The sequence below is a fragment of the Octopus sinensis genome, linkage group LG10, assembly GCF_006345805.1.
Source record: "Octopus sinensis linkage group LG10, ASM634580v1, whole genome shotgun sequence".
NCBI lineage: Eukaryota > Metazoa > Mollusca > Cephalopoda > Octopoda > Octopodidae > Octopus > Octopus sinensis.
The window spans coordinates 28,715,605-28,731,260 of record NC_043006.1 but is presented as its reverse complement, the minus strand read 5'-3'; the positions used below and the strand labels follow the sequence as shown (position 1 = coordinate 28,731,260).

The following is a 15,656-nucleotide window of genomic DNA, read 5'->3' as shown; positions in this document are numbered from 1 at the left end:
GACTAGATGCTGCTGGCTTAATTACGCATGACTAGTTAGAGAAGTGGTGCATATTGTACACAAGGTTTAGGTTTTTCAGAAGTACAGCCCCCTAAAAATCCCCTGCGTATTATACTCAAGGGCGGCCTATACTCGTGGATTTACGGTACTCGGACCGTATGACACGGGCTACTAATAGCTTGGAAACAAGCGACAATACTTTAGACGGATCTTTTCCTTTTGAACGGCACATGTCAACACAATTTCTAGTTAACTAAGCACTTTAAAACTTCGTATACTAGTAGAATGTGTCAAAATAAAACATTTTTTCTCTTGGCTTTCTTGATAAAATTGTAATTCGTTTGTTTAACGTAGTTTAATTTTTCGAATTTTAACCAATGAATCGCCTCTATTGAGCTAAAATCATTTGCTGCGTCTAAAATTGAGACAACATCCTGTCACTAACCATAACCCTAAATTTTTTTTTTCTTAATTGTTAAATTAATTTAATTGTTACGCGTCTTATAAAAACGAAAGCAATGGAAAATAATTTAAACAATTAACAAACAAAATAATTCTATAATTTTATACCTTTGCCATTCTTCTTGGGAAGGTGCGACAGCTTCTAGAATGGTGAAAGAAGGGAAAGAAGCTATCCTCGAAGTGGAGGCATCGTCTGGAGGCCTTCCAACAGAATGGACTCGGTCAGTTAAGCATTATGGATGCTTTATATTCCTTTCGTGCACCGTCGATGTGAATAGAATTATAAGACGATCTTTCAAGAGTGTTGAAAGAGGCCTAAGTCAGCAGAGCACGATGCCATCATGAAGTATAGCTATCATACAAAAATCTTATATAGATGTGCAAATTCCACCATTTCGTTTGGGAATTTAGTGGCGTTAGTGATAGGGATATAGATGTAATAGTGCATGCCAGGAGAACCCTGTTGTTCGACAAAAGTTCGTCCTAGGACAAACAAAGGATCTTTTCGGTTTGAACGGCAGTTTTTTCTAGCGGTGTCATATGAAATCGTCACCCATAATTATGACCCTAGTATCGATCTATTGCATTTCAATCTGTTTTAGGGTTAGGGTTAGGGGTGGGGGGAAGGGTATCTTTTTTTCTTCACAAATGTAAATAAACCCAATCTGTTTCTTAAACGAGGGACATATTCATACGGCACAGAATGTTTTTTTTTAACCTCTATAGACATCACTGATTGGTTGAAATTGCAGAAATTGAAGAAAAACAACAACAAATATCTTACAAACTATAGAATTTTCTCAATAAAGCCAAGAGAAAAAGATGTTTTATAAACACATTCTACCAGTATACGAAGTTTAAAATTTTTTTAGTTACCTAGAAATTATGTTAAAAACTGCCATTCAAACCGAAACGATCCCAAACAAACTGACTTGGTAGGCCCCTTCAGCATGGCGATGGGAGCATTCGACAGCACGGATATCTGCAACCTCACACGATTATTTGTACTGGACAGCTTAACTGAGAGGTTCCCGTCAGTCCTTTATGGTATGTACAATGATGACACTTTAGTTATCTCTAGATGCGCAAATGGACATGCCCTAGACAGGCTTAGGAAGGACCTAATATATACGCTTAACTTATATACTTAGATCCCTTGGTCTTAAGATTACAATTGAGACCAACCTTACCATAGTTTAACTTTTTAGAAGCTACGCTTGATTTGGGTACCTGTTCATATAGGCCTTACTGCAAAGCAAACGAATGTCTGTCGTGCACAGCCTTCTGTCACCCATCCACCCATTATGCTTAAGAGCCTAGTGAAGGGTGTCAGTAACAGGATTTCTAACCAGTCTTCGAATAAAGAGATTTTCGACGTTGCAGCCTCCTATTATAACGAGGCTTTGGCAGCCAACGAATTTAAGGACCGCATTTTCTTTATGCTGAGTCCTGACACCCCCACACACACAAAAAAGCACTGTCGTAAGGTCATTTGGTTTGCCCCACCAATCTCTTTCAGCTGTGTGGGAAGGATCTTCCTTAGATTAGTGGACCAGCATTTCATGCAATCCCATAGATGTGGACAGTTATTTAATAGGTACAACTTAAGGACCTCATTCACACACACACGACAGGCTTCAATTAGTTTCCGCCTGCCAAATCCACTCACAAGGCTTTGGTCGGCCCGAGACTATAGTAGAAGGCACTTGCCCAAAGTGGCATGCAGTGGAGCTGAACCCGGAACCACGTGGTCAAGAAGCAAGCTTACCACACAGCCACGCCTGAGCCTATATATATATATATATATATTTATTTATTTATTTATTATATATATATATATATATATATTATATATATATATATAACGGGAAGCTTTATGAAAATAAACAAAAGACGAAGGCAGTGGTGGAAAACATATATATATATATTTATTTGATTTATTTATTTATTATATATATATATATAAAGATTTAAATCTCTCTATAATCTCTCTCTCTCTCTCTCTCTCCTCTCTCCTCTCTCTACATATGTGTGTATGTGTATACAGACACAGACTGTAGATAATAATAATAGATCTCGAAAACATTATCTCCAAAGAAGTATAAGTCTCTGGAAGAAAGATATAAATATTTGGAGTTCTATTTTCGACTGGCTAGGCTGGTTTCCTTAGCTAAAATTTCTTCACTGTTAGCCCCTCACCCCGTTAACCCGGACACGGCACAGCGCCGAACATTTCCTGGTTATAATTAACAAACACAGCTCTTGTATTCAGCACACAGCATACACTGTCCACTGTAGTCGATCTATACTTTTTTTACAATACTTTTACTATGGTATTGTTTTGGCTGTTCTTGTTGATTCTGTTTCTTTTCTGTTATCATTTGTTTTACATTAAGACGCCGTAAATTTAAAGCCGTATCTTTCTCTGTGTTTTCTGTGTGCGCGTGCCTGCACAAACACACAGGGAGTCATATTTAGTTACACACATATATTTATGTCGCTATCTATCTATCTATCTATCTATCTATCTATCTAATTATATATTTATATATATGCTAACTAGCTAGCTGGCTATCTAAAAAAAATTAATCCAAAAGAATCTGGTACTTCGTCAGTTACGACGAGTGTTCCAATTGATCTGATCAACGGAATTAACGTACAAGTGGCTCGTGTAATTAACGTACAAGTGGCTGAGTATTCCACAGACACACGTACTCTTAACGCAGTTCCAATGAGAATTCAGCGTGACGCAGAATGTGACAAGGCTGGCCCTTTGAAAAACAAGTACTCCTCATTTTTTTTTTGCCAGCTGAGTGGACTGGAGCAACATGAAGTAAAGCACAAGGATACAACGCGCCACTGGGAATCGGACTCACGATCTTACGATTGTAAGCCGAATACTCTAACCACTAAGCTACGCACCTTTACTCTATCTGTCTGTGAAAGACAGGAAGATGAAGATATCAATATAACAACAGTTCTATATTTAAGAGATGAGGAATTATGTGCATTATCTACATTATTTACCTGATTTACATTCAACGGATGTTTGTCCTCATCTTGTTTGTTGTTAGCACATTGTTTCGGCTGATAGCATGGAGGGTATATCAGCCGAAACGTTGTGTTAACAACAAACAAGATGAGGACAAATATCCGTTGAATGTAAATAATGTAAATAATACTCAATATAACAAGTTTAATATCTATTACAATTCAGCATACCTGCATAAGTGTGCCCCCTCTTTCTGTTTCCTTATAACTTCCAGAAAAACGGATAATTTTTAATGAAATTTTCTACAAATGCCCTTCACATTGTGCAGATTCCGATTGTATCGGAATTTGTTGTGAAAAAAAAACCCATTAAAATTCTGGGTGAGTGGGATGGGGAGAGGAGTTTTCAGAAAATTCACACGAGTCGGCCTTATTTCCTCATAACTTTTGGGGAAAATAGGTATTTTTTTCTATGAAATCTTCTACAAATACCTTTTAGAGAATGTAAGTTACGATTATATCAGAGTCTACACACTCTACTAAATACTCACATACATACGTACTGAGACAAAAATTCTATCTATAAAGGAATTTCCCCTGAGACAAAAATTCTATCTATAAAGGAATTTCCCCTGAGACAAAAATTGCAGCTTCTGGCATTTCATCTCCATATATGCATTAAGTATGTTGTATTGATAGAGTTTTTGCTATATTTCTGCTTCCATTGCATAATTAAATTTTTTAATTCTGTATTTTCTGAGATGAGGAGTTTTATATATGTTTAAGCTAAGAGTCGTGTCCTCATCTTGGTTGTTGCTTTCACTATGCTTTGCCTGTATATGCTCCGACCTTCTTCAGGTGTCTTGTGATTCACTTTAGTACCTTGCCTTGGATTGAACCCAAAACCTCTAGGTGACTGGACTGCATTAACTGAAGAAGGCCGTAGTGTACACAGCAGAAACATAGGGAAAGCAACAACCAAAATTAGGACACCTCTCCAACTAATACATAATATAAAATTCCTCATCTCAGAAAATACAGAATTGTATTATCCAGTCATTACAGAGTTGACATAAGACATTCATGGAGGTCTATAAGCCTTAAGAAGTCATTCTGTCTCTACCTACAGGTATAGCATAGTGGATAAAGGTGCTAGTTAATGCAGCACAACTCACAAAACACCTGAAGAAAGCTGTGGGGTACACAGCCGAAACATAGTAAAAGCAACAGCCAAGATGAGAACACCACCCCGACTAATATGTAATAATTAAACTTTCATATATGATGAAGAAGGAGATAAATAGATAGATAGTGTATGTATATTGATGAAGAGGGAAATAAATAGATGGATAGTGTGTATAAATCTGCCCTAATGGAAATTTGGGGTAATTTTAATAAGTTTAAAAGATAGAATCTTGTGATATTTTTTTTACCCCCTGAATCTTTCCAGCACCTATATGTTTTTTTATCCACCACTAAATCGTTTGTGTTTACATCAATTCAACCGATATAATTTTTTATTGATCTTAACATCTAGTATCTATCTGTTTTCTCTCCACTAACTCTCACTTTGCTTATGTGTGCACGAATTCAACTGACCCGAGTCTTGCTTACTAAATTGAATCAAATAGTACTTCCTCCCACCTCACTTCTTCAGCTCTATCATTTTTGCATTTATATTTTTGTACTGGAAGTAATTAGACAACTACTTTTTTCCAACATGAAACATGACTATTTTTCTTAGATTGTACAGTTTTACTGTCTGTTGTGACTTTTGTATTCATCTTTGATACTCTTGGATTTAATAACTAAGACATTGGTTGTAATACATTATTCTTATACGAGATGACTGGAAAGAGGCCATCTACCAGAAGTGAGGACATTAACATGAAAAGACGTAATAAAGAAATTATACTGGACGTTGAACCTCATGTTTTATAAAGTTTTGATGAGGAAAAGTATTTACTCATTCTGCAAAAAATATTGATGCTTGCAACCATTTCAGAGGGGATAACTTATGACAATAAAAACAGAAGTAGATCAAGTGATTGAGCACCCTCACTATTAGCCATTTGAACATTGTTTTTTTTACATAGATCTGAAATAATGTTTAAAACGGAACAGCTCCTGTGCATGTGGATCCACAATCAGACAAGTAATGTGCTGATAAACATGATGGTCATTCAAGTGAATGCTAAACTTTGTATGAAGATTTGTAGTAAGTTAAATGTATATCTTTTGATGCAGAATCTTTTCTTGCAAGGAAAAACTACCTCGGAAGATTTACGAGGAGCCTTAATTTGCCGGACGTAAAAATTAACAGTAAAGCTACCAGTGCTGCTGTAGTGGTTACTATAAATTATTCCTCAGAATAATTTATAGTTATTTCTTCTGGCTCTACATTATGAGTTTAGGTTATTACTGATAAAAGCTATATTGCAGAACAAGTGTAAAATTTAGGTGAAAGTGGGCTTTTCTGAAATTGCTTGTTTGTTAGTAAACCAAGCTTTAAATCTTCAAAAGAATAAAAAGAAATCGACTATCTCTTCCTCTATGAGGAAATAATACTGGTGTTGTAAAATGAAAGTCCTCTATTTGCATATGATTCCCCCCACACCAACTAATCCAAGAGCTTTCAAGGGTTACCCTTAAAATTATTGTACCTGAGATTTAGGGCTCAAATAAAATAGCTTTGAGGATCACATGTTTTCTAATTTTTTTCTTTGCATCCACAATAGAAAGGTACTGTACCAAATGTAATATTTTTTAACAAAACACTTCTGGTTTTAGTCAATGCATCATGCAAGCCACTCAGTGTATTTAAATGATCTTTCTGATAATGTAAGTATACAATATATATGCATGTGTATGAGCACATACACATGTGTACATTGGAGAGAGGGGTGTGTTGGATGTGCACATGTGTATGTAAATGTGTGTATATATGTGTGTGTATATGTATGTGTATATGTTTGTGTGTATATGTGTGCATGTATATGCATGTTTATATATGTACATTTGAGAGTATATATATATATATGCATGCATATGTATAAATAATGTGTGTGTGCATGTGCATGCATCTGTGTATAAGACCAGGCTTTCAAAACATAAATAGACTTATCTTATCCTTAACTAAACATAAAGAACTAATAAGGAAATGTAAAAAAAAAAAATTGTTAAGGAAAGCTTAAACTCAAATACGATATATTTACATTGGAAAGAAAAATAATTTCCCTCCCACTCATACAGATATGTGTTCACACACACACACATATATTTATACACACATACAAACACACACACACACACACACACACACACACACACACACACACACACACACACACACTGTTTCTTGTGTCAGAAGTTGACTTGTGTTTAAAGCTATGCAAAATAATAAAGAAAAAGAATGAAATTCCTGAAATACTGAACACTGAAAGTTTAAAACTATGACGGCTAGCGCAATGTTATTAGGTTTTATTGAAGGGTGTGTGAGTGTTTGTGTATGTGTATTCATAAGTCACCAGCTTTCAAATTCACCTCCATTCTCATTATATCAAAACAATGAAATTCTTTGTCTGTCTATTCCCAATGCCCTCTCAAACGGTTCCACCAAATCAAATCAAATTTTACAAGGGAATAGTATCACATCCCACAAGCGTCAACATGTAATATTTTTTCATTTCAATTGTGACAATATAGCATTTTATGGAGATAATCTTTCTATAGTCAAATATAGTACAGGACATTTTATACCATGACAACAACAACAATGACATCACATTTTGTATATGAATGTGTAGTGTCTGTCAGTGTATGTGTATGAGTGTGTATGTGTTTCTGCATTCAATGACAACATTACATTTTGTATATGAGTATCTATATGTCAGAGTATATGAGTGTGTTTATGTCTGTGATTGTGTATTTCTGTGTTAGGTATGTTATTCAACTCACACACACATCTACACATACATATACATATGTGACAACTGACATGTGTGAATCTATGTCTGTGTGTGTCTTTCGTACTGTATAGTATTACACCCCACCACTGTCAACATGTAATTTTTCTATCATTTTGATTAAAACAATATAACATTTCATAGACATAATCTTTCTATATAGTACAGGACATTATATATGAGTGTGTATGTGTCTGTGTCTGTTTGCGCGTTCAATACGTACAAGATAGTAAAAGACATTTTATACCACAACCACGTCACATTTGTATATGTGTGTGTATGAATGTGTATCTGTTTGTCAGTGTGTGTTTCCGTGTTAGGTACATTATTAAACACATGCAAATACCTATGTGATGACTGACCTGCATGAATATATATGTGTGTGTCTCTCTCTTACTATATGTATGTGACTATGTGAGAGTGAATGTGTGTGTATCACCACATTTTGTATATGAATGTATATGTGTCTGTGAGTGTGTGTGTTTCTGTGTTTGTTATGTATGTTATTAAACACACACATCTATACATACATATACATATGTGACGAGAATGGCTGGAAGTGAAACTCTTGATGGAAAATAATGAGGTGGCAGGTCCAAAGTATATAAAAATACACATCTACTATTCAATTACCAGTTCATAATTATTGTAGCAGTTGCAAGGTTGCAAGGTATCTACAATTTGCTTATATTTGGTTAATTTATACTGCATACAAAAATACAGACATACTACATACATACAACTGCATACAAAAATAGAGATTAATGTATATTTTGTTCTATGTTCATAATTTTTTGTTTACAATATTGAAAAAAAAATGCCACTATATGGAACATTGATATTTAGAAAATGGGCAGCATGTTCTCTTTAATCCTGAAAATCCCCAGCAGGTTATGCAGAAAATGCAAACTCCTCCAGAAACAACTCTTACTGCTTTCTTTAAACTGCAACATTACTCTACCAACAAATCTCAAACTTCTATACATGGATTCAAGCTAATAAGATGTAGGAGGGCAAGAGGGAGAGATGTTGAATGATGGCCTGGAATTAAGAAAGGTGATGCACTTGGAAGGGTCTATGCTGTACATCCAAACAATTTTCAATGCTATTTTCTTTGTATGTTACTTCATGTGGTTACAGAACCAAAGTCTTTTAAGATCTGAGAATGGTTAATGGTCAAACTATGTGAAACTTATCATGAACCATGTCACAGACAAGGACTGTTAGAAAATGAAATTCACTGGGACAGCACATTAACTGAAGCTGCCCGTTTCAAGTTCTCCCACTCAGCTGAAGAATTTATTTGCAAAATGCTTCACACATGTGACCTGACCAATCCTAAACAGCTATGGGAGAATCACAGGCATGAACTAAGTGAGGATGTTCCCAATCGTGCTCAAAGGGAAAATCCAAACTCTGACCTTCAGTTAAATGTTCAATTAAATATTCTTAAGGAAACTTTGATACTGCTTGAGAATAAACTCCATCATTTGGGAGGGAAAGATCTCCATGAGCATGGATTGCCTTCTACCAACAGACAACAACAACAACTAAATTTGTACCATGAAATTCTCCGAGAAACTTCCTACAATTTAGATGCTCTGGCACAGCTTGTCACAGAAAATGAGCCTAAGCTTCAATAATTGCAAAGGTACGCATACAATACAATCATTGATGCAGTCAAACATGAAAGAGGTGAAGTTTTCTTTTTAGATGCTCCTGGCGGTACAGGAAAGACATTCCTAATAAATTTACTTCTTGTTACAGCCCACCAGCAGAAATTGAAATGTAAGCAATATTATTATAAATGTATCAACTCATTAACGTAAATGGCTCGTGCATGGTGGCTCAAAGATTGTTTAGCTTAATGGACAAGTTCAAGGTACATTAAGGAAACACACCAGTCTCTATCCAACAAACTTGCTGTGTTCTTTTTTTTCCACCTTTTCTACATTTACCGTTGTGGTTTCTGTTTCTTGCAGCAAGTTCTTGTATCAAATATCCACAAACACTGCTGATTCCATTCAGTGTTTTTTTCCTTCCAAAAATGTGGAATTCCTACGCAAATGTAGTTCCTTGGTGCTAATTATGAAAACCATAACTGTTTTTCTTTTTTCTTTTCTTTAAAGATAGAATTTTTAGCGGGGATTTCAATCAATCAGAGGCAGCAAATTCACACACACACACACACACACACACACACACACACACACACACACACACACACACACACACGTTTGTGCATATGTGTGTGTATCCATTAGCTTTTATCTGTTATTTGTTTCAGTCATTGAACTGCAGCTATGCTGAGGCACAATAAATCAACCCCAGTACTTGGATTTCTAAAGTGTGGTACTTATGCTATCGGTCTTTTTTGCCGAACTACTAAGTTACCAGAACGTAAACAAACCAGCACCATTTGTCAAGCTGTGATTGGTGACAAATGGAGACACAAAGATTTGCACACATGCATAAAACTGTGTTTTTTAGTTACCGTTGTTCTCAGAGAAATTCATTATGACACAGAGTGTGACAAGGCTGGCCCTTTGAAATACAGGTACTACTCATTTTCGCCAGCTGAGTGGATTGGGACAACATGTAATAAAGAATCCTACTCTAGGACACACTGTGTTGCTGGGAATTGAACTCATAACCTTATGACCGTGAACTAAATACTCAAACCACTAAGCCATGTGCCTTCACACACACACACATGCATGCATGTGTGCATCTATATAATATATATATATATATATATATATATATATATATATATAGCAATAATAATTCTCTAACGAGATATAGACAGTAACTGCTCCATCACATAAGGGACATTAGCCAGTTACTGTCTATATCTCGTTTAGAGAATTATTATTGCTGTCGAACAGATTTTCGAAATCAGTAAATGTATTTACGTCAAAATCTATATATAAATATCCTGCACAGGAAGTTGTTCGTCGAGGAGCGGTGCCTACCATACGTTGACGATAGGCAAATACCTTGAAACCTGGGTCCGTATGTGGCATCCGCTTCTTCGGGGAATGATCTCCCTTTGCAGGATAGAGGACACCGTGATGGTGTCAGCCTATCTGGTGACGTTGATAATCGCCTGGGGCTAAATGCATCAGTAACACCCCCACCGCCCTGCCCTGTCCCTAGCCACATTCAAATGGCTAATGTCCCTTATGGGGTATATATATATATATATATATAAGTTAGTTTAGTTAATTTTTTGGCTCAAAAAGCAAAAAGTAAGGCCATGTATATATATATATATTATTATATATATATATATATAGAGAGAGAGAGAGAGAGAGTGATTCTGTGTGTTTATGTGTGCATGTATTTTGTTTGTGATTGGGCTATGGGTGTTGTTGTTTAACCCCAGGACTGATCAAGCTCATCTCTGATCTTAGACATTTCAACCATGAATACCTTGTCTTTTACAGAGTGTCTAAGATTACATGATCTAATGTGTTCTCTTTCTTGAGATAGTGTGGTGTGATCCGAGGGAGATTTGGTTGCTATTTCTAGCAGATCGAGCGACATCATGGGTGTTCCTTCATTATTATTGCTATTGTTTTGCCCTAGGTCATTTTTCACTGAGACAGAATTATGATCAAAAGTGCACCAGTAGCAGCCATCCCATTCAATCTTTCCAATCACAGTGCACTTATGTCTACATTAAGAAATATGTCTTCCTTTACAAGAGTAGAGTGCGATCTTATTTGGCTGCTATTTCTCATGTGTCACCAGATAAAAGCTTCCCTGTGACTCACATTGTGTGTAGGTGTATGTATAAGTATGTGTAACTATGGTAGTGATGAGTGTGTGTGTGTGTGTGTGTGTACATACATACATACATACACACAGCTTATGTGTGAGGGAGTTTGTGTCAGTATTATATTCTATAAATAAATGAAAAAGTGTCCAGAAACAAAAAAAAAAGAGGAATGGCTAATTTCAAGAATTTAAAATGTAAATATTTTCTTGAGAGTTGTATGCACCAACCAAGAAAAGGTCATAAAAGCTGTTTGACAACTTGACAGTTTGTTAATGGCTTTAATTAATTAAAGCAATGTTGGGGGTGGGGACAATTAATTAAAACAGATTTGAACTCAGAATCTAAAGCTAGTTGAAATGCCATTATGGATTTTTGTCTTGTGCAGTAATGATTGTACCAGCTCACTGCCTTAATAACGACAATAATACTTACATATGATGTGTTCATCATTCAATGTTAATTACATCATCTCCCACATCTCTGTTGCTCATATGTTTAAGTGGAAAAGCAACAAATTAGAATTACAAGTGGCTATGTGCTGTATCGGAAGTAAAGTGGCAATGAAAAGAAGAAAATATGAGACATGTAAACCACAAATTGTAGGCACAGGATATGTAGAGGCGTGTGTGTGTGTGTGTGTGTGTGTGTGTGTGTGTGTGTGTGTGTGTGTGTGTGTGTGTGTGTGTTTGCGTGTGTGTGTTTGTGTGTGTGTGTGCTTGCGTGTGCATGCGTGTGTGTGTGTGTGTGTTTGCGTGTGTGTGCTTGTGTGTGTGTGTGTGTGTGTGTGTATAGACTAGAGCTATCTATAGATACATTATAGAATTACATGTACATATATTTTTCTGTAGGAATGTGTATACATAGACATCTATATAGTCGCCTATCTATATCTATATGTATGTGTGAATATGTGTGTATATGTATGTAAATGTATGTATATAAGTGTGTACATATATATATTTGTATGTATGTGTATACAGATATATGTATGTATATCTTATATGTATACACACACACACACACACACACACACATTATATACAGGCACAGGCATGGCTGTGTGGTAAGAAGCTTGCTTCCCAACCACATGGTTCTGGGTTCAGTTCTACTGCATGGCACCTTGGGTAAGTGTCTTCTAATATAGTCTCAGGCCAACCAAAGCCTTGTGAGTGGATTTGATAGATGGAAACTGAAAGAAGCCCATCGAATATATATATGTATATATTTGTGTGTCTGTGTTTGTCCCCCCACCATTGCTTGACAACCGATGTTGGTGTGTTTATGTAACTAGGCGGTTCAGCAAAAGCAACCAATAGAATAAGTACTAGGCTTAAAAATAAAAGTCCTGGGGTTGATTTGTTTGACTAAAGGCAGAGCTCCAGCATGGCCACAGTCAAGTGACTGAAGCAAGTAAAAGAATAAAAGAAAAAAGAATAATATATACATACATACATGTACCCCCCACACACACACAAACATGCACACACACATTCCTAGCAAATGCATAAAAAATAATTGGTATTTTTAAGCTTTATATTTCATACACATGTTTCCATGAACTGATTGTTGTTATTACGTGAGCTGAAATTAATCAGACTGTACAACAGGCCAATGAGCTTGTGGAAATCTGCCGGGCCACTGGCTTGAAGAGTTTAGTCAAACAACTCAATCCTACCACTTATTGCACTTGATCCATTGGTTTCTCTTTGTTAAACCCATTAACGTGTGGGTACGTAAACAAACCAGCACCAGTTATCAAGTGGTGAGAACAACAAACACTAAGATGTACATCACACGCACATGCACACATGATGTGTATATTTGTGTGTCTGTGTGTATGCTTATATACTGTATAGCCAAATGGTTAAGACATTCGCTTCGCAGCCATGAGGTCGCAGATTAAATCTCAGTACAAAGTATCTTGAGCAAATGCCATTTTTTTATGGTTTTGGATCAACCCATACCTTATGAGTGAAATTAGTAACATGGAAGCTGTGTAGAAACCCATAAGAGGATGGGTTATATCAGTCACACCATGTGTCACACTGACTCTGTAGATTCAATGAGCTGGTAATTCAGTTGCTCAAAGAACTGAACTCTTATTGATGAAACTGCTATTTACAGATGATTCTAAATTACTTACACCTAATGTGTTCAGCATGCAAACATATATCAATCAATTCTCAAAGACCTGCAATGATTTTGGCCTCACTGTCTATACTGCAAAAGCAGAAATTCTGCATCAACTAAAGTTCCACATTTCATGTACAGATTTAGGCAAATTGATGTTCATATTTCCTTTCATTGTGCCAGGTGCACCAAAAGAACTTTTAGATTACCATATTTGGTAAGCATTTTAACAACAAATGCATGGTATGCTCCAGTCCGACCATGAGGGCAACTGAAAAAGAAAATGGTTAACATAAGATACTTCAAGACATCATTACCACTTATCTAACTTCACTAGTGTCACAGCAATAGTGCCTCTCCAATATGGGGACTTTTTCTGTTGCATCCTACATTTAAATAGAAAACTTTAAACTGAGCAGAACTGGTGTTTTTACACCTTTTACCATAAGAGAGAATTTTTTTTCCACAGCCACTGCAGTGAATTTGCTTTTAAAAGTTGAAATGTGTCATGAACATATTTTAATTAACCTAGAGTTCACTTATGCCTAAATGTTGCTTGATGCTGATACTGCTGAATTTCTCTTGACCTGACGGTCTTATGGTGCAACTCAGTCAATGTAACTTAACGGTTCAGCTAAAGATATTGATAGAATAAGAACCAGGCTTAAAAAATAAAAATACTGGGATCGATTTATTCAATTAAAATTCTTCAAGGCAGTGCCCCAGCATTGCCGCAGTCGTATGACTGAAACAAGTAGAAAAATAAAAGAATAAATTTTAACTACAAAATCTTATATGGATCCCCAAGGTCATATGGACCCTGGACTAAAAAACAAAAAAAAATTAGGAAACCATGATAAGAAGGGAGGGAGAAGATGTAGGTGGTACCAGTTTTGGAAGTTGTTGCTAATCCATTATAACAAAACAAGTTTGTAAAACCTGTTCTGTAACAAGAAAAAGAAAAAAGAAAAAAAAGAATTCATCTCAGAATTCCATAAAAAAATACAAGATTAGGTTTGATAAGGTCAAGCAGTGTCTGCCTCCTCCCCTCACCCCTTCTGAGGGAAGAGAGGGAGGAAGGGATTTTTATTTGTTGGTTGGTTGCTTGTAGCTTTTCCTCCTTACTTTAACCTCAAACATTCTTATCAACACCCCCACCTCAATATATCTCAACCTTCACATCTTCCACCCACACTGACTATAATGAATAATTAAACAGCTTGTGTGTGTGTGTGCGCGCGTATTTATATTTCTGTAGATGTGTCCATGTCCATGTGTTTGTGTGTGCTGCATTTATACATTATATGTGTACATTTGTGTGTGTGTGTGTGTGTGTGTGTATGTATGTGTGTCTATATATGGTTCCCTCTAGTTTATGATATCTCTAAAATGTCTGTCCTGAATATAATGTAGCAAAGTGATCTTAACCATATAAAATTTTCTTTTCTCATATATTATTCAGGAATTCCAAGTTTCCTACGTTTGGATAAAAATGGCCAATTCACCACGTCCCGCTGTATGGATTCTTGAAAGATCTACAGACTTTGGCAAAACATGGTCTCCATGGCAATATTTCAGTGGAAGTGACAGCGAGTGCCGTGAATATTTCAGAATCCCGTCATCTGAATCACCTAGGCGCGATGATGAGGCTATATGCACTACAAAGTTCTCAATGTTGTTCCTCTTGAAGATGGAGAAGTAAGTTACATTTCCTGTACAGATTTAGGCAAATTGATGTTCATATTTCCTTTCATTGTACCAGGTGCACCAAAAGAACTTTTAGATTACCATTTTTGGTAAGCATTTTAACAACAAATGCACGGTATGCTCCAGTCCAACCACAATGGTAACTGAAAAATAAAATGGTTAAATATTTGTTTCTTTATTACCCACAAGGGGCTAAACATAGAGGGGACAAACAAGGACAGACAAACGAATTAAGTCAATTACATCGACTCCAGTGCATAACTGGTACTTAATTTATCGACCCCGAAAGGATGAATGGCAAAGTCGACCTCAGCGGAATTTGAACTTGGAACGTCAAGACACCATTACCACTTATCTAACTTCACTAGTGTCACAGCAATAGTGCCTCTCCAATAATGGGACTTAATCTGTTGCATCCTACATTTAAATAGAAAACTTTAAACTGAGCAGGACTGGTGTTTTTACACCTTTTACCATAAGAGAGAATTTTTTCTCCAGAGTAACTGCAGTGAATTTGCTTTTAGAAGTTGAAATGTGTCATGAACATATTTTAACTAACCTAAAGTTCACTTATGCCTAAACGTTGCTTGATGCTGATACTGCTGAATTTCTCTTGA

General features: G+C 36.1%; 1 protein-coding gene across 1 annotated transcript in view; it reads left to right on the top strand.

The window, feature by feature from the left end:
- Positions 1 to 15,656, top strand: part of LOC115216169 (laminin subunit alpha-like) — a 140,633-nt gene that overhangs the window by 32,866 nt on the left and 92,111 nt on the right. The window contains 2 exon segments of the mRNA XM_036506943.1: positions 14,795 to 15,002; positions 15,005 to 15,030. Of these exon segments, the coding sequence (XP_036362836.1) occupies positions 14,795 to 15,002; positions 15,005 to 15,030 (234 nt within the window).